Below are 16,731 nucleotides of genomic sequence, written 5' to 3'. Positions count from 1 at the left end.
CTGCCCGCCAAGACCGTGGATTCAACTCCGATCGAACTTCTTCAGTGCGCTCTGCGGTGTTCCTGCGAATAATCACCGGCGTTTGGTCAGCAAGACCGGTGCATAAGCGGAAATGAAGGGCGCGCACCGGAGCGTGGTTCGTCTCGTGGTCGACGTGGACAAACGTGCGCTCCACGCCTGGGAGGGCTTCTATTTTGTCCTGTAGCCTCTCACCAATGTCGTGCGCCTTCCAGAGCGGGGTCTCGGCGTTCATGACTATATCGAGCTCGACAAAGTAGTCCTGATACGAGAGGTGACGGGACGTTAGTTCGGTGCAAGGGGGATCGATAAGAAACCCGCGAGAACGCACAGGGCCGCTCTGTGGGAAGCAGTGCCAAGTCAGTGGGTGCAAATGAGGTGATGTGGGATGGATGTGGGACTGACGTGGTACGCCCGGACGGTGTCGATCTTGTCGATCTCATCACTGAAGGTGACAGCTTTGTAGATGATGAGCTGGATGAAGTCGTGCGGCGCAGACTTCCCAGCCAGGAGCTCAAACTGGCTATGAATAGTGATTCCCCACGAGATGATGACGCCGAGCGCAATCTATGAAACATAAGCGATCAGGAAAAGGACTGAGTTATGTTGACGCGTACGATCATCGCTCCTAGAGGGTCCAGATCTGACCACGGTGAGGTTGAGTCAACGATGCGATGGCATTTCTAAGGAGGCAGACCCACACCAAACGATCTTGCTTCCACCAGCAGACATAAGAACGCCTGGAAAGTTGGAGAAGGATGAGGGATCGCTGTCGCTGCATCTGCATGCCCACGCACCGAAGCCGTTGATCCACAAATCATTCCTGTGGTCTTCCCACAAGACCTGGACTTGGCTAGAGCGCTTGCGCAGCGAAAAGCAGTACAAGAACAGAATGAACTTCACGCCTAGAAGCACGCCAAGTGAGAAGGGCGATAACCTGCGAGAAGCCGCTTGGCGTACCCCATGCTGCGGAGACCTCAATGAGCGAAGCAAGGTGGAGAGCGTTCGTGTCCTTCTCGCTTTCTCTCGCAAACATGCTGCGCGCGGATTCTATGAATACCACGATGTTGACGGTACCCATGCTGCAGGAAAGTGAGACTCGTCGAGCGGTGCAGGCAAACAAGGACCTACAGGAACCCTGCCAAGAAGTCAGCGTCCAATTCGGTACCAAAGGGCTCGCGAGGTGACTAACCATATAGGATGTTTCCGATGGTTTCCAACCGAGCACCTCCGACAGGCCACTTGTCCTTGTCCATGTTCAGCGCTTTGTGATGGAGCCAGACAAGCAGCATGTTGCTGCACATGTCGAACACGGCGTCGATGCCAGTAGACAGAAGAGACAGCGACTCAGAAACGATAGCCGCATACACTAGTTGAGGCAATGTAAGTGGCTATATGCGTGTAGATAGGCATGCATGCATGCATACTTTGCAAGAAGCATAGAAAGATGTTCGCCAGGAGACTTGCCCATATAGCGATTCGAACCTGGTGACCCGCGAGATGTGAGACACTGCGCAAGACGGTAGAGAAAGGTGCTCACTTGAGTTTGGAGAGACCCGGTGAGCTGCTTCGCATCCTCGGTGTGCTCTTCCATAGGCTTCAGGAGGGAGACGATGAGCTATGGACGCGTGCAGTGAGCACTTGAAATGAGGGCGCAGCCGAATCAGACGACAGCATACATCGTTCTGCTTCTCGTAGAAGCTATTGATGCTCTTGCTGCGCCGGGCACGCTTGATGGCATCGAGCTCATGGCGAGTCTTGTATCCGCGGCGGAGGGCATAGGGATCGTGGTGGGCGGAGGCAAGGGCGTCGTCCGGCGCCACGCACTCTTCGTCCCTGCGTGGGCCATGATCGGAGCCAGAGTGCTGTCACTGAGATCAGATCGGCCCTCAAGCGCTCAATGGTTGGCGCGTACCGAGCTGCCTGGGGTCGCCGCGGCGAGGTAGTCCAAGTCGGCGTCGTCCAACTCGACGAGGGCCATGATCTACCAACATCGCGGTCAGCGAGGGCCCGGGCCGACGTGGGAGGGAGCAAGGGGCGGGGCACCGAGGGATCGGTAGCTGTAGCAACTAACCACGGCCGATTCTCACTCCGCTATTTCGGGGGTCCGGATTAGGAAGGCGTGTGCTGCGAGTCGGCCGTCACTACTCACCGCAGCGAGGCAGTCTGGGGCGAGTGGGGGATGCGCGCGAGGTAGGATGGGATGGAGACGGCGAGGGGGACGTCTTAAGACCATCTCCCGGTTCTTCTGCTCGGCTGGAAGCTGGCGCGAGCCCTTCACTGTTCGCACAGTGAGCGGCGGGGTCCTCCCCTCACATATCGCGCACGGTCGTACTGAAGCTCGCCACGCGTCATGTGCCCGCACTCTGGACGCCCGCTCTGAAAAACAAACAAACCCGCATTCTCCTTAGCCTTCCTCCGCCGAGGGATCCAGATGCCCAGGCGAGACCTCGGCCTCTCCACTTCCCATCTACGCCGTGCGAGGCTCTCAATCGACCTGACACCCTATCCCGGCGCTCCACATTGGAGGCGCGTGAAAAGCCAACGAGCCAAGCTCCCCCTTCACGCGCGACCGCGGACGGGCCCGGCCGACCGACTCGCGTTACGCGTCACCCTAGGTGCTCGCTCGTGTCGAGCCGGTCTCGCAGCGCGGACGTGTCGAACAACGTCGCACTAGAGGCTGAACCGCCCATCCTAGCCAGCAGTGAGGTGCCCCCAGCTGGCCCTCCCAGAACGGAAGTGGGCAGGACGGGGATGGGCGGGCGGGCGAGGCTTCGACGGCAAAGTCTCGGGGACACGGAGACTCACACCGGGTTGACGACGGACGCGAGCCCGAGCAGGCTCGCGATCATGTCGACGACGCACGTTGACGAAGGTAGCGCCGCACGAATCCGGCGAGCGACTCCTTCGCCCGCTCGGCGGCCGCGAACGCCTGTCGTGGTCGCGAGCACGGATGTCTGCGATGGCCCCGCGGACGGTGACGGTAGGATGGCCGCGCAAAGCCCATGAAGAGGACGCGGGGCAGTACCTACGAGACGCAGGCACGTAAGAATATTGTAACGGGTTCCTTGTCCAGGGTTCGCGCACTTTTAGTTCAGAGAAGGATGCATGAAGAAGCGGCTACTTCATGCAAACGCCTTCAGGCCGCGAGGTCTGGACGCACCGAGGTCTACATTCAACAGTGGTGGCGAGGACGATGTGAAGGTCGGGAAGTGTGTGCGGGGCCCAAGCGCGACGGAGTCAGCCATGTACTCACGCGACTGCGCCCACGATGCCGACCCCGGTGTGCCGCACGACGCGCACGCCCATCGCACGCACAGCAGCCCGCAGTGTCGGCACGAGCAGGGCGGCGGCACGCGCAGCGGCGGTGGCAGTGGTGCACTGGTGGCCGCGTCCACGAAACCGCGCAAGATCGTGGGCTCGGCGAGTCGGAGGGCGGAGGGGATCTATCGCCGGGCGGTGCGGCAGCGCTCCTTGGCGGGCGCAGCCGCCGGGGTCGCGGCCCCCTGCATGGTCGGTGGCAGGTGCCGCGGTATGGTCGGTACTTAGCCACGGGCAGAGTGCTGGCCGCGTCCGGGTCGGCCGACGCCTGCACAAGTCGTGCCCAGCGGCCTCTTTATCGTCGGTGTTGCGGTGTCCGTCGCTTGCAGACTCGCCAGAGCGGCGGCCTTCGACCGCGTCGACATTGGATATTGAGCAGCGGGTGGTGAACGAACACGCGACGCGCCCTCGAGGATCCTTAGAATACGCGGCAGCAGCGTCGCATCTCCGCGTCGGCCGGAACTCGGCAGAGAACGCCGACGGGCGCAACGTCGACGTCGGCGGAGGAGTATAACACCGATGTTGTGACGTCCACATGCTGTAGAGCCAAATGAAGAAGCCTCGAGGACTTCGAGAGCCAATACACTCACCCGAGCGCGCTGTTCAATTTCTTGAGAGCGAATCGCCCGGAACATGTCGTATCGACCAATGGGCTTGGGAGGAGAACGCCGGCGTCTGCGCGGTGCTTGGAAAGCGGCTCAGAGAGCCACGGTATGTCAGGAAGAACTGTAGACAGCGATGCAATCAACGTCTAAATACAAAGGAAACCGAAGAGCGTGCTCACGGATGAACATTAGCATCTGGAACGTCGAGATTTTGGGTGTCAACGATGGAAGGGACGCCGGGCGTTATGCTTGTAACTTCCTCCGAGTTCTTCGAACGCCGACATGACAGACAACACGCCGCGAGCTGCCGTTGAACGCAATGAGTAGCCGAGATGATAGCATATACAAACGTAGACTCAGTCCGTGACCAAGCATTACAGGGGAAGTGTAGGCGCCTAATGCGACATATTACACGTGCGCACCACTCGCGCTTTGTTCGTCATAGCTCTGTCGTTGGAGGGCGTGATATAGGGAGGGAGATAAAAAGCGCTGCGCGTTTCATGGGTATCAGTCCCTGTAGCCGGCGCACACCCTGGTGTCGTTTCTACAGAGTCTTCGCCCGGTGCTCCTGTGCGTGGAATGAATATCAATGGCGACTCCAGAAGGTAGCGTTAAGACGCGTACGGGACTGTGTGTGGTCTCGTGGTCGACGTGCACGAAGGCCCGTCCGACGTTAGGCAGGACTTCAATCTTATCTTGGAGGTTCTGGGCGACGTCGTGCGCCTTCCACAAAGGGGTGTTTGCGTCCATTACGACGTCGACCTCGACATAGTAGTCGGGACCGCTCTGCAGGAACCGCGCATTTAGGGGTGCACTCTTGATCGAACCGAAATAGCGGTAAATCTTACGTGGTACGCGCGGACAGTATCGATTTTCTCGATCTCATCATTGAAAGTCATCGCTTTGTAGATGAGGAGCTGGAGGAAGTCGTGTGGGGCGGACTTCCCGGCGAGGAGCTCGAATTGGCGGTAGATTGTGCGTGACCACGCGACAATGACACCGAAAGCGATCTGCGAGGATTTTCGTGTGAGCATTCTTGTACTTTCTCCGGGAGAGAGTGAGCCTACGAGAATCGCTCCCATCGGGTCGAGCCCTAGGAGGGAAGAGATATAAGCGAATGATGCTAGGGATAGCCTCACACGCATACTCACACCACGCAAGCTTGCTGCCACCCGCGGACATGAGCAATCCTGTGCGTCGGCCCCACCGTGAGTGTTTGCTCGACGCGAAGCGCTGATGTGCTTACCGAACCCGTTGATGAACAAATCGTTTCGGTGGTCTTCCCACAGCATGCGGACTTGGCTGGACGCGCCACGGTACCCCAAGCAGTAGAGGAACAGTAAGAACTTGACGCCTGTGTCGTTGTCAGTCATTTTGCCGCCGGGAAATCCGGATCAACGCACCGAGAGCAGCGCCGACAGCGATGAGTGAGGGCACATGGAGTGAGTTGGTGTCGTCGCCCGAGTGATCAATCAAGGTACGAGCCGACTCGACAACGACGACCAGGTTGACGGAACCCATCCTAGAAAAATTTTCAGAATATTCCAGGGCACACGTTGGGCAGCAGCGCTTACAGGAAACCTGCGAACTGGCTGAGCGAGCGATCTTACATGGGATAAACATTGATTCACGAACCGTAGACAATGTTGCCGATGGTCTCGAGCCTGGAGCCACCGACAGGCCACTTGTTGACGTCGAGGGCACTGGCCTTTCTGTGGAGCCAAACGAGCAGGACGTTGCTACCGATGTCGAAAACGGAGTCGATGCCGGTGGCGAGGAGGGAGAGCGACAAGGAGGAGATGGCGGCATACACTGTGAGTGGAGCGAGGTGAGTGGCGTGGGGCGGGGCGAGAGGAGGACATACTCTGGAGGATGCATAGGCTAAGGTTGGCGACCAGACTGGCCCAGACAGCGATGCGGATCTAGAAGCGGGTATGTGTTAGCCGCCAAGAGGGCGGTGGACGGTGCTGGATGGGCGCTTACGGCGAGGCGAGACTGTTCCTCCTCCTCGCGAGCCTCGTTTGTATGCTCGTCCATGGTCTTGAGGAGGTCATCGATGAGCTATTTTGGGAGGCGTCAGTGCGTGTGGAGCGGGTGGTGGGGGACGATGAGGACGGCTGACGTTGTTCTGGCGCCGGTGGTACCTCTCCAAGGGCTTGCCTTTGCGCCGCCTGCGGAGGGCGGTGAGCTCGTCGGGGGACTTGTACGCGCCGCGAAACTTGAACGGATCACGGTCGTCGACGGGCGTGGTGGGCCCAGACGCTTTCTCGACGGCGTCGAGCTGCTGGAGCAGATCGGGTACCGTTGTGTCGGAATGCTGGGGCGTGCCGTGACTACGGAGGCGAGCAAGGGAGAGAGAACGACGTACGTTGAAGTCGGCGTTGGCGGGGGGCAGGGCGGGCGTCGGCTGCGGGCCCTCGGTGGACGAGCTCGCGGTGTTGGACATGGCTAGGGCCGGGGCTGGGACGGCGCGGATGAGCTCGGTGGGCGGAGGAGGGGGGGAAATGGGCAGGGACATGCGGGACCCAAGGGAGCGGTACTAGGCGCGAGTGGTTCGATCCTCTGTTCTGGACGGCGCCGCTCCCGCTCCCGCTCCCTCGGTCGCCATCTCACACAGAATCCAATCTGCGTTCCCCGCACGATCTGCCCGCGGCCACGGCTACTCACCTTCGGTCGCGTGTCGGGGCTGCTGGCTGGGTGATGGGCAGAGACAAGGAGCACACAGCGCCACCCTGTGCTGGCATCGCGCCTATCTCCCCCGGCGCCTCCACCGCTCCAGCCTCTCGGCCCGGCGTTTTTTGCCCCCTCCGCTCCAGTCCGTGCGCGTGCGACGCTGCCCGCGACGCTGCCCAGCCCGCCCTCCGCCGCCCCGGTCCCACCTCCGCCAGCTCTGCCACGCTCCACGCCCCGCACTCACGTCGCATCTTATCAGATAGCGGTCTTCACACCCTTCCCCCGCCCGATCCCCACGCTCCCAGTCGCGTCGTCCACCGCGCCATGGCGGACTCTCCAGCGAGCGCCCTCTTGCCGCTCTTCGCCCTCCTCGCCGTGCTGATGTGAGCCGCGCTATTTCTGCCCCGATCTCCGCCACGCCTTCCCAACGTTCTCCCCCGCCAGATTCGCGCTCTTGGCGTGGTGCCTCCTCTCCTCCTGCCTCGGCCGCCCGATCGTCGCCTCCCTCGCCGACCTCTGGGACTTCATCCTCCTCAGCGCACGCGCCGCTCCCGGCGGTGCCTACGTCCGCCGTCGCCAGGATCGCTCCGAATGGGAGGATGACGATCTGCAGCTGCTCGAGCTCGAGTATCGGGGGCGATCGAGGATGTGACTCGGTCGCGTGCGGCCACACGCGGTGGGTTGTGTCCGGCCTGCTGACGTAGCACGTGGCTGACCTTTTCCCGGCCTGCCAGCTTCGCTCGTGTGTATTACTCTATAGAGCTATTGTTGTCTCGGCTGACGCTGCTTTAATGCCCACAATCTGGTTCGTTTGACACCGTCCCTCGTCATACCTGCGCGGCTGTGCGGCGTTGTGCGGCCTCTCGCTCGGCGTTTGGCTACCTGCGGCGGTCGGATCGTCAGCACCTCGGCATCACTCGGCAGCGTAGCCATGTTCAGCGACATGAGCGACGAACTCGTCTGCACTCGACTCGCGAGGTGGCGGCGAACTGCTAAATGCGACCACAAGTCAGCCGTCTATGGTGTGGTCAGCCCCCGCCAGGATTGCGACAAGACGCGTGATATGCTTTGCCTTCTCGTCTTTTCTCTTCACTCTTTCCTTTTTCACCGCGACGTGCTCTTGAAGAGCTTTACTTCTCCTCCTCTCACCCGCGATGAAGGTCTCTTCCAGCTCATCTTTCCTCCTGGCCGCACTCGCCGTCTCGTCCTCCACCATGGCGCTCGCCGCGCCCAGCATCCCCGATCTCGCAGAGCGGGACGCCTTTCCCTCGTCGTCCAGCTATCGGTCGGTGGCTCTCGCCGGACGCCACGAAGACTTCGACAACGACGTCCACGCTAGAGACGACGCCGGAGGACTGGTCGCCTCCACGGGAGACTTCTTCCCAAGCACGTTACGATCCCGTCTATACCCTCCGACACCCCTCGCTGACGGACTTTGATAGTGGACGATGCGAACGACCATTCGATCTCCCGACGGGGCCAGGTCCAGCTCGGCGACATTCTTGCCCTCCTCGGCGGCGTCCCCGCCGTCGGGCCGACCTTCAGCGAGCTCCTCCAGGCGATCCTGGCTACCACCGGCGCGCTTCCAGTTCAGCCCCAAGCCGGCGTCCCCGCCGCGCTCACCTCCGCGCAACTCGCCGCCCTTGCGAAGGTCCTTGCGGATGCTGGAGGGAAGCTCGCGAGGCTCTCCGGCGCCGCCCTCGTCAACTGACATGTGTTCAGCGGGCTTCCGGAGCGTCCTTAAGGCCCCGCACTTTCTGTATTCATGGAACAGCGTTGTCTCGTTCAGTGCAGTGTCTATGGAGTGCAGTTCTTGTCGGGTCCAAGCTTGCGTTCTGATTCACGAGAGCACGCGAGGACGGTCTCAGCGGGCCTTCGCACGCCGCCATCCTCGGAACGTCCCTACGCGAAGAGGCTGGCACCCCGTCGACTTCGATCCTTCGACCCAAGCTCGTTCGATCCGGGCCCGGCTTCCACCACCGACTCCTTCGGAACCGAGGCCGCCAGCCTCAAGAGCCAGGCCCGTCAGCCGGCGACCCCGGCGACGGGGGCGTATAAGAGCCCTTCGCGGGCCCCCGATGCCCCCAGCCGCGCTCATTCTCCTTCCACCACGATCTCTTGACGAGACCGCCCTTTACGCTCTCCTACCGCTGTCCTGCCGCTTAGCGACCCACCCCCACATCACTATCCACCATGAAGGTCACCTCCAGCTCGTCCTTCGTCTTCGCCGCCGCCCTTGCCGTCTCCGCGTCCTCCTCGGCACTGGCTGCTCCCACCGCCGACGCTCCCGACTACTCCGTCATGGCACGCTCTCCGAGCACTTTCAAGATCGGTCGAGACCTGGCCCTGAGCATCCGCAGCCCGGCAAGGACAGGTCGGCGGTAGAGTACCCTTCGAAGGCTTACTCAGACCACTATGGTACGTGCGTCGCTCCTCGTCCGTGATCGCCTCTCTCAACCTCTGTCGTTGTAGACGACAAGTACTCCGACAAGTACCAGTACCATGACGAGTACGAGCACTCGCAATACCGCCGACAGCTTCCCATCCTGGACCTCGTCGGTCTTCTGGGCAGCATCCCTGCCGTCGGTGGCCCCCTCGAAGGTCTCGTCAAGACGATCTTGTCCATCCTCAACCTGCAGCAGAAGCCCGCTGGCGGCGTCCAGGCCGAGAACGCTGCTAGTGCGCCCAGCCCGGCCCAGCTCTCCGCCCTCATCACCGCCCTTGCACAAGCCCACTCGCAAGTCGTCTCTCTCAGCGGCCTCCCCGCTGAAGACAGCGCGATGGCACCTCCAACTCGAACGCGTTGAAGGAGGGTGTTACGGACCCAACTCGTTCCTGGGCTCGTGGAGAGGACTGTCGACGGACGTAATTTGTAAACCTTTAGAGTATGCGCAACGACTATGACGATGATGACGATTTATGACAAACACTCATGGGGGCTTGTCTGATCCGCGGATGATCAGAGCGTCGCAATTGGCGTGAACGTCGTTCCATCGATATGTATCGTACACCACTGTGTTTGCCGTCTGGCTTGTTCTTAGGTTCCGCTACTCGTCCGAGATCTTGTAGAGGAGCTTTCCGACGGTGCTGCCGCCCTTGGTGGTCAGATCGGTCTGCGCTTGGCGGGCGCCCTCGGTGGTGAACGGGTATTCCTTGTAGATGTTGATCTTGAGCTCGTCCTTGGGATGATGTCGAATAGCTTCTCGCCGTAGTACCGCGCCTCCTCGGGGGTGTAGATGTAATTAGCCATGCTGGGCAGCGCGGGCCGTTAGTTCGCGGGGTGGACAGACGATCGAGCGCACGGCGACTCACGTCGGACGCATGAGCTTGAGGTTCTTCTCGACGAGCTTGAGGGGCGCGATGGGCTCGACCGCGCCGGACGCGTTCCCGACGCTGATGAGTGAGCCCTTGCGGCGGAGGATCTTGAAGTTGTCCAGGAACCTGCCGAGCCAGCGTGGTCAGCCTTGACTTCCCTTGGCTGGATCCGAACACCGTGGGTGCGCGTCGCGCGACGTGGCCTCGGGTTCGCGCGGCGCACCGCTGTGGTCCCGTAGGCCAAGAAAAAAGGAGAGCGCGTCATGGCGGCTCTCACGACAGAAACCGGACGGCCCTCCACCCGATTCTCCGTGACACTGCAGGCAGAAACGACACGCACGTGTCCTTGCCCACGCCGTCGTACACGACGTCGACGCCCTCGCCGCCGGTGAGCGCGAGCGCGCGCGCGACGACGTCCTCGCGGTTGTACAGGATGACGTGGTCCGCGCCGGCCGCGCGCGCGGCGGCGGCCTTCGCCGCGCTCGAGGTCGTGCCGAGGACGAGCGCGGCCCCGGCGCGCTTCGCGAGCTGCGCCACGAGGAGGCCGAACCCGCCGGCGACGGTGTGGACGAAGACGCGGTCGCCGGCGCGGACGGGGTGCGCCTCCTCGACGAAGGCGAGCGCGGTGAGGCCCTGGAGCGTCGCAGCGGCCGCGGTCCGGAGGGAGACGGCGGCGGGGAGCGGGAAGACTTTGGGCCAGGGGACGGAGGCGTATTCGGCGTGGACGCCGAGGAAGTTCTGTGTGGGGGAGAGGCGTGAGCAATCGGTGGGTGGGACGGGACGGAGGACGCGGAGGCTCACGACGGCGACTCTGCTGCCGACTTGGAGGCCGCGCTTCTGGAACTCGGCGGACTCGGTCTGGAGGGACGCGGCGTCTGGAGGGAGGGCGACGACGGTGCCGGAGGCCTCCATGCCCAGGATCTGGGGGAAGGACTGGATGGGGTACAGGCCTTTCCTTCAGGCGAAGTCAGTGTTTGGTTGGACGCATCGCAAGCGCGAGCAGAGTCGCCGTGCCTGTAGTAAGTGTCGATGAAGTTGATACCGCAATAGGCGACCTAATGTGCACACACACGCACACGAGCAGGGATGAGCACAACGAAGTGACCATTTAGCAGGCAACATACCTTGATGATGACATTTCCTGGCGTGGGCGCGGGGAAAGGCAGCGTCTTCACCTCCAGGACATCGTTGATGTCGCCCGTTTTGTCGATCGCAATCGCCTTGATCGTCTCTGGAAAGCTGGACATCGCGGGCGATGTATCGTTCTTGGCGCACGGAGCGAAAGTACCGGTGCCTGAGAGATGGCGTGTGAGCAGCCCGAGACGGGAGGAAGCCAGCGAAGCGCGAAGGAGACGGTCGACCTGGAGCGGTGTGGCCTGGCGCTGCCAAAGAGAGGAACGCAGAGCCATCGGGAAAGCGATCACACATGGGGGTGATATATCGCCACCAACTGCGAGTTCCCACAGGGCTGCTGATTCATCCTCGACATCGCTGGCTTCAGAGCTTCGACGGCCAAGGGATGGCGTCCAGATGACCGTCGTCGTCCGTGGGCAACTGTCGGGACCCCGCGCGGATCAGAGCGCTCCAGTCCCACGCCCTGAGGATGACGTCACTTCCTACTGCACACCCACAACACTTGTCGCCAATTCGTACGTCCCTCATACAGTCGCTGTAAAACACAACACACGTACATAGCCATAAAAAGCGTGAATTTCCCACAGAGAACAAACCTACTTCGCTCCCTCCTTCCCCTTCACGTCCACCAACGCCGAAATCAGCGTCTCGTACACCATCAGGATCTGGTCGTCCCGCTGCACCATCCCCGGCCGCTGCTCCCGCAGCGCGTCGATCTCCTGCGCCACCAAGTCGCTCTGCAGCGCCCCCAGCGGCGACGGCGGCAGCTCTCCCGGGGGCCCGCCCTCGACCGGCGGCAGCAAGCCGCAGTGGCGGAGCAGCGAGCACAGCGCGATGAACGCCCCCGTCCGACCCACACCCGCGGAGCAGTTCACCATCATCGGCGGGTCCGGGTCCAGCTCATCTCCCCCGCCTCCGTCGCCCTGCCCGCCCTCCAGCTCGGCGTGCGCGGCGAGGTCGCGGTTCACGTCGTGCACGAGGCGCGCGAACGCGAGCAGCCCCTCGCGGTCCTCGCGCGCGGGCACGCCGTGGTCCGGCCACGACGCGTACAGCAGGTGCTGGAAGACGACGCGGGGCCCGACCGGCGCGCGCGACGCGGGGTCGAGCGCCTGGACCGCGACGGCGCTGTGCGCGGCGTGCGCGGCGGGGACGTCGTGCGCGCGCAGGAGCGTGACCGAGATCGGCCGGTTCGCGGCCGGGGGCGCGGATGCGCCGGGCATGCCGGGGGCGGGGTCGGGCTCGACGACCCAGGACTGGCCGGGGAGCGGGGGGAAGTAGACGTGCGCCTTGCGCTTGCCGTGCTCGATGTTCGGGGTGAGCTGCACGACGGTGCGGATGCGTGCGCGCGCGCGGAGGGTGTGGGTTGGGTCTGCGCCCGTGGAAGTGGAAGCGGAGGGAGAGGGGGACGAGGAAGAGGGAGAGGAGGAGGGGGGCGGAGAGACACCGTCGAGGAAGACGCTGAGGAAGGCGTGCGCGGTGTGCGGGAGCGGGGCCTGCGTCGCGACCCACCACTTCCCGCCCGTGCGCTCGCGGACCCAGTTCGCGTTCAGGTAGCGGCCGTCGGCGCAGTCGCTCGAGCAGGCGTGGCCCACCGCGCCGGGGCAGACGACGACGCGCGTGCGGTCGTAGGGGAGGATGTCCACGTAGCGGTTGGAGCGTGCGTTCGCCGTGTCCGCGCCCGCCGAGATCGAGTAGTGGTCGGTGCGGGCCGCCTTCGTGTTCATCGCCGACGCGATCTGCGCGATGGTGTGTCTCTTCTGCGAGCTCGCCTGATAGAGCGAGGCAGCGCGGGCGGCGGAGCGCAGCCCCTCGCGTTTGCCGAGCGTGCGGATGACGTCGGTGAGGTGCTCAGCGTTGTGGGCGTTGACAAGCCATGTCGGGATCCCTGCGTAGTCGTCGGACATGGGGGAGGTGGGAGAGAGCTGAACAGGCTGTATGTGGGTCTGGCTATTATGATGACATTGCGTCACATGACTGGACTTGTCTGTTACTCTTGTGTAACTCTGCTCCAGGACAACTGTGCTCTTCTACTTCCAAACTTGATAATCCTAGACGCTCCTTCGAACCGATACCCCGAGCCTCGCTGGAACAATTTGACGACCTCCATGGCCGCAGCACTGCACTCGCTGATTAACTCGGAGACCAAGATCAAGTGTGTGTCTTCGCCAGATCTGCGGGATGGAGTCTGACCGTAAGTCCGCTTGCAGAGTGAGCTCGACGCTTGACAAGTCAGTGGGGAAGAAGAACCTCACAGATGGCAGCCCAGAGACATGCTGGACATCCCAGCAGGTACGACCCCTTCTCTCGTTTGCGCCATCCCTGCCCTCTGAAGCCTGCCCAGGGAACACCGCAGTACATCCAGCTCTCCTTCCCTGCACCTATAGCCTTAAGGCATGCAGAACTCACCTTCCAGGGCGGATTCGTCGGGACAAAGTGCTCCGTGGAGGCTCTTCGAGCGGGCGAAGAGCGCAAGTGGGAGGTGCTGACGCGCATATATCCGGAGGATGTGAACCGCAAGCAGAGCTTCGAACTTCTACCGCTCGATGCTTCTGGAGAGGATTGGGCGGTGATCGGGCTGAAGTTTGTTTTTGAGGAGAGCTCGGATTTCTTCGGTAGAGTGACCATGTACGACTTGCAGCTTATGGGTATACAAGAGAACTAGACCGTCATAAAAGCTAGCGTTGGTGTGCAGGAAAGGTTGCAGAGACATCTCTGGTCGCGGACCCGCGTGTGGATTACGATAGCCACACCGCTGGCCAGGCAGACTCATCAGTTCGTACATCTAGCGAGTTGAGGCAAGCAGTCGCCAGTAGAACCCAAACGTATCTATCAACCTTCAACGCAGTAAACTACATGCATACATCCCTCGCGCAAATAGAAAAGAATAAGTTAGTGGGCCTCCAGCGGCCTCCAGGCGGAATCACCCTGCCCGCTAGGTCCACGTCCACCCAGCGCGCCCGCTCCGGGTTCGGGTCACCCGAATAATGTCCCGTTGTCGTCGAACCCGAACGCGCGCTCGAAGCCAAATCCGAGGCCGCCATTCTGCAGACGTTCGACCTAGATGGCGAGAAGAGTCAACAAAGCGGTCAGCTGAGACAGATGTCCACCCACCCTTCCATGCACACCGTCGCTCCCGGCACGATCTGCCCGGGGTACGCCCACAACCCACCGAGCATCGCGAGGTCCACGATGGCCCCCCGGGTGAGCCTGATGCGGTCTTCTAGCGATTCTTGGTTGAACTCCAGCTGCACGTACTCGCGTTCCGACTGTAGCGCGCGTACGGCGGAAATTGTGCTTCGTGCCAAAGAGAAAATGGCAGTGGCGGGCGAAAACGCGGATGCGAAATCCTTCGCTTCGGCTGGGGAATCTGAGGCGAACCACATGATCGGCGGTGCAGGGTACTTGTCGTCGTGACCGAGACGGAGGCCAGTAGGAACTTCGTGTTCCGCGATGTCGTGAGCGTCGACGCCGGCGGGCTCGTCGTGCTCGTGGCGCACCGAATGGGACTTGTTGCCGTAGAAGCGGTCCCAGGTGGTGCGCGCCCCGTCGATGAACTTCTCGAGAGGGATGTGGCCTTTAGGTGGATAAAAGCTGATGCCATCCGCTCGACGATCTCCCCGACGGACGTGTACGCCGATGTAAGGCGCGGGTGGGGAGTTTTATGCTGAGGGTCGTAGTCGACATTGTGGTCGCCGTGTCGTCGATCATGGTGGTCCGGCGAAGTGAGAGAAAGCGTTGAGACAATCTCGTCCCGTACAGCACGGATGAGGAAGTTATTGCGGGCGCCGGGACGAATGACCTCTTCAAATGAGGCGCGAGCGTTGTTGTAGATTGGCTTAGCCCGATTCATATGATGGCCGTAGCTATTAGAGGTATGAGATAATGTTAATGCACAAGTGGAAGGAAGACGTACGGGTCTTCATACTCCTCGTAAAACGGTTCACCGAAGTGAAACCCTGATGTTTTGGCGCTGATTATCTACGCTTGTCTTATGAGGGGTCTCTCCAACTTCCGACATGTTGCGTGCTCACCAAATGCCTGAAAAAGTGTCAGCTATTGTATGCAAGTTAGACGTTAATAGCTCACCTAGCAGTTCTAGGACATGCAACGAGTTCTGAGTAGGTGAATACTAATCAGATATGCTCAATTTCGCTCCACGTCACTCACCACTCGGTGGAGGTGGCTTGCAGCCAGGCTCCGGACCTCGTTGAAGCAGGCGAACGTTTTGGAAGTGATCCGACCACCTGAGCACCAAGTTCACGCGAGGTAGAGAAGATAGGGTAAGATGAATAGTACTCACGAGCCACGGTTCCAGTGCCTGTCTTCGATGAGAAGAGTTTTGTTGCGCTATATGTGTTGTTAGCGTTGTTAGCCAGCCATAGGTTCTGTATGTGCTCACCTCGCGAGCAAAAGAGGCGACTTGGGCCAGTAGAGCCAAGTCGGCGGCAAGACCAACAGTACCGTCGAGCATATAAGTGATGGTACTCGTGCAGAATGGCGTGTCGTCGCCTTCGGTCTTGGCCTCCGGCTTTGAATGCGCGACGTCGAGAGGGCCCGCAAAGGGTTCTTCCCAGTATGCTCCGTGAGGCATGAAGCTTCCCATCAACTTGTGGCATTCATCCCGATATTGGTCGGGAGTGAGAGGGAACTCGGTGTAGTTCTCGTAGGATATGAGACGCAGAGGTGCTTGAATAGTCTCAGGATTTGTGGAGGACGTCGATGCCGGGGGTACTTCGGAGGTGGCAGAGGCGGAGGGAAACACTGACTGAGCGTTTGAAACAACTGTAGTAGACTCTTGTCCGAGTGATTTGGAAACCGATGGCGCGGTGCCGTTCTTCGTTGAATTTCCGAGGAGGTCGGTGGCGTTACCGATATTGAGGGCGACTTCGAGTGTGCCAGGATCCCGCCACGAAATGAAAGTGGCGGCGAGAAGGAGGAGAGCGACCACGAACCCAGCAGCAATAGGCATCCTTTTTAGAAATGTGAACACAAAGGTGGTAGTGGACTGCCTGTCCTGCTCATGGGCATCGTGGTTGTCGCCGCGAGCTCTGTAGCCGGGGTAGAGGAGCCCTTGAGACTCTTGAATGAGCTGGCTGCGGTAGTCGTTGGCTTCGTCGTCGTCGCATGCCTCGCGTTCTTCCGTGGTGAACCCCTCCTCCGCACGGCCGGCGCGGGAGTGGGGAGTCCGAGGTGTCAGGCCTCCCGAACGGTCATAGAAGTCAGAGTGGGAGGTAACGACAATTTCCGGAATGGGCGTCGAAGGAGGCATCCAGAAGAAGGTATTGAAGAAGCTGGCCCGACAGATGAAAGGGGCGGTCAACGCCCGAGGAACGAATGAAAGGTGGCGATGTAGCGGACCGCAGGACTACGCGTGGTTGTTGTGGGCAGCGCTGCTGCGCTGAGCACCGCCCAGATGTTCTCGCCACCGGCCATGAGAACCACACGCAGCCTGCTTTCGTCGACCTAGCCTTCTGCCTTGACGCCACACAACCTCAACTGCTCCTGGCCCTCTGTTTTTAAGGACGCATAAAGTTTTTTTCTTATCTGCGCCAAAGTTTGAGTAATCAGGACGGGACGGTAGGTATCTATGCGAGTCTCGACATGCACCCGACGCACCGCGCGCTCGCATGCTCACGAGTCTCTGTGTCCGAGTTGGAAGCTAACT

General features: G+C 61.1%; 8 protein-coding genes across 8 annotated transcripts; 3 read left to right on the top strand and 5 right to left on the bottom strand.

The window, feature by feature from the left end:
* Nucleotides 1–41: 41 nt before the first annotated feature.
* On the bottom strand, nt 42–1,999 carry BXZ73DRAFT_101446 (CDF manganese transporter; the record flags this gene model as incomplete). The annotated part of the gene is made up of 14 exons (XM_048014908.1): nt 42–62; nt 128–280; nt 350–358; nt 424–585; nt 636–661; nt 720–758; nt 816–923; nt 979–1,100; nt 1,150–1,156; nt 1,211–1,387; nt 1,446–1,503; nt 1,559–1,636; nt 1,698–1,883; nt 1,934–1,999. The coding sequence occupies 14 exons, from the start codon at nt 1,997–1,999 to the stop codon at nt 42–44; spliced, it is 1,212 nt and encodes a 403-aa protein (XP_047877879.1).
* A 2,489-nt stretch (nt 2,000–4,488) lies between these two features.
* On the bottom strand, nt 4,489–6,462 carry BXZ73DRAFT_101445 (CDF-like metal transporter; the record flags this gene model as incomplete). The annotated part of the gene is made up of 13 exons (XM_048014907.1): nt 4,489–4,512; nt 4,569–4,730; nt 4,793–4,954; nt 5,012–5,037; nt 5,096–5,134; nt 5,191–5,298; nt 5,348–5,466; nt 5,519–5,525; nt 5,580–5,756; nt 5,809–5,866; nt 5,928–6,005; nt 6,067–6,261; nt 6,313–6,462. 13 exons carry the CDS (start codon nt 6,460–6,462, stop codon nt 4,489–4,491), a joined length of 1,305 nt encoding a protein of 434 aa, XP_047877878.1.
* A 479-nt stretch (nt 6,463–6,941) lies between these two features.
* Nucleotides 6,942–7,269, top strand: BXZ73DRAFT_101444 (uncharacterized protein; the record flags this gene model as incomplete). The annotated part of the gene is made up of 2 exons (XM_048014906.1): nt 6,942–7,000; nt 7,062–7,269. The coding sequence occupies 2 exons, from the start codon at nt 6,942–6,944 to the stop codon at nt 7,267–7,269; spliced, it is 267 nt and encodes an 88-aa protein (XP_047877877.1).
* A 1,541-nt stretch (nt 7,270–8,810) lies between these two features.
* Nucleotides 8,811–9,424, top strand: BXZ73DRAFT_101442 (uncharacterized protein; the record flags this gene model as incomplete). Its single annotated transcript, XM_048014905.1, has 3 exons — nt 8,811–8,915; nt 8,978–9,035; nt 9,090–9,424. 3 exons carry the CDS (start codon nt 8,811–8,813, stop codon nt 9,422–9,424), a joined length of 498 nt encoding a protein of 165 aa, XP_047877876.1.
* A 240-nt stretch (nt 9,425–9,664) lies between these two features.
* On the bottom strand, nt 9,665–11,179 carry BXZ73DRAFT_101441 (NAD-P-binding protein; the record flags this gene model as incomplete). Its single annotated transcript, XM_048014904.1, has 6 exons — nt 9,665–9,840; nt 9,937–10,058; nt 10,273–10,670; nt 10,734–10,887; nt 10,917–10,987; nt 11,057–11,179. The coding sequence occupies 6 exons, from the start codon at nt 11,177–11,179 to the stop codon at nt 9,665–9,667; spliced, it is 1,044 nt and encodes a 347-aa protein (XP_047877875.1).
* A 483-nt stretch (nt 11,180–11,662) lies between these two features.
* On the bottom strand, nt 11,663–12,970 carry BXZ73DRAFT_101440 (phosphatases II; the record flags this gene model as incomplete). Its single annotated transcript, XM_048014903.1, has 1 exon — nt 11,663–12,970. The coding sequence occupies one exon, from the start codon at nt 12,968–12,970 to the stop codon at nt 11,663–11,665; it is 1,308 nt and encodes a 435-aa protein (XP_047877874.1).
* Nucleotides 12,971–13,171: 201 nt separating this feature from the next.
* Nucleotides 13,172–13,728, top strand: BXZ73DRAFT_101439 (galactose-binding like protein; the record flags this gene model as incomplete). The annotated part of the gene is made up of 3 exons (XM_048014902.1): nt 13,172–13,218; nt 13,274–13,355; nt 13,408–13,728. The coding sequence occupies 3 exons, from the start codon at nt 13,172–13,174 to the stop codon at nt 13,726–13,728; spliced, it is 450 nt and encodes a 149-aa protein (XP_047877873.1).
* Nucleotides 13,729–13,915: 187 nt separating this feature from the next.
* BXZ73DRAFT_90005 (uncharacterized protein) lies at nt 13,916–16,335 on the bottom strand (the record flags this gene model as incomplete). The annotated part of the gene is made up of 9 exons (XM_048025471.1): nt 13,916–14,123; nt 14,178–14,657; nt 14,693–14,929; nt 14,980–15,036; nt 15,153–15,180; nt 15,234–15,310; nt 15,367–15,413; nt 15,466–15,797; nt 15,936–16,335. The coding sequence occupies 9 exons, from the start codon at nt 16,333–16,335 to the stop codon at nt 13,916–13,918; spliced, it is 1,866 nt and encodes a 621-aa protein (XP_047877872.1).
* Nucleotides 16,336–16,731: the final 396 nt, after the last annotated feature.

Source organism: Epithele typhae (genome assembly GCF_022376455.1).
Source record: "Epithele typhae strain CBS 203.58 chromosome Unknown BXZ73scaffold_24, whole genome shotgun sequence".
NCBI classification, from domain to species: Eukaryota; Fungi; Basidiomycota; class Agaricomycetes; order Polyporales; family Epitheliaceae; genus Epithele; species Epithele typhae.
The sequence above is the reverse complement of the archived record's forward strand: the minus strand, read 5'-3'. Positions and strand labels throughout refer to the sequence as shown.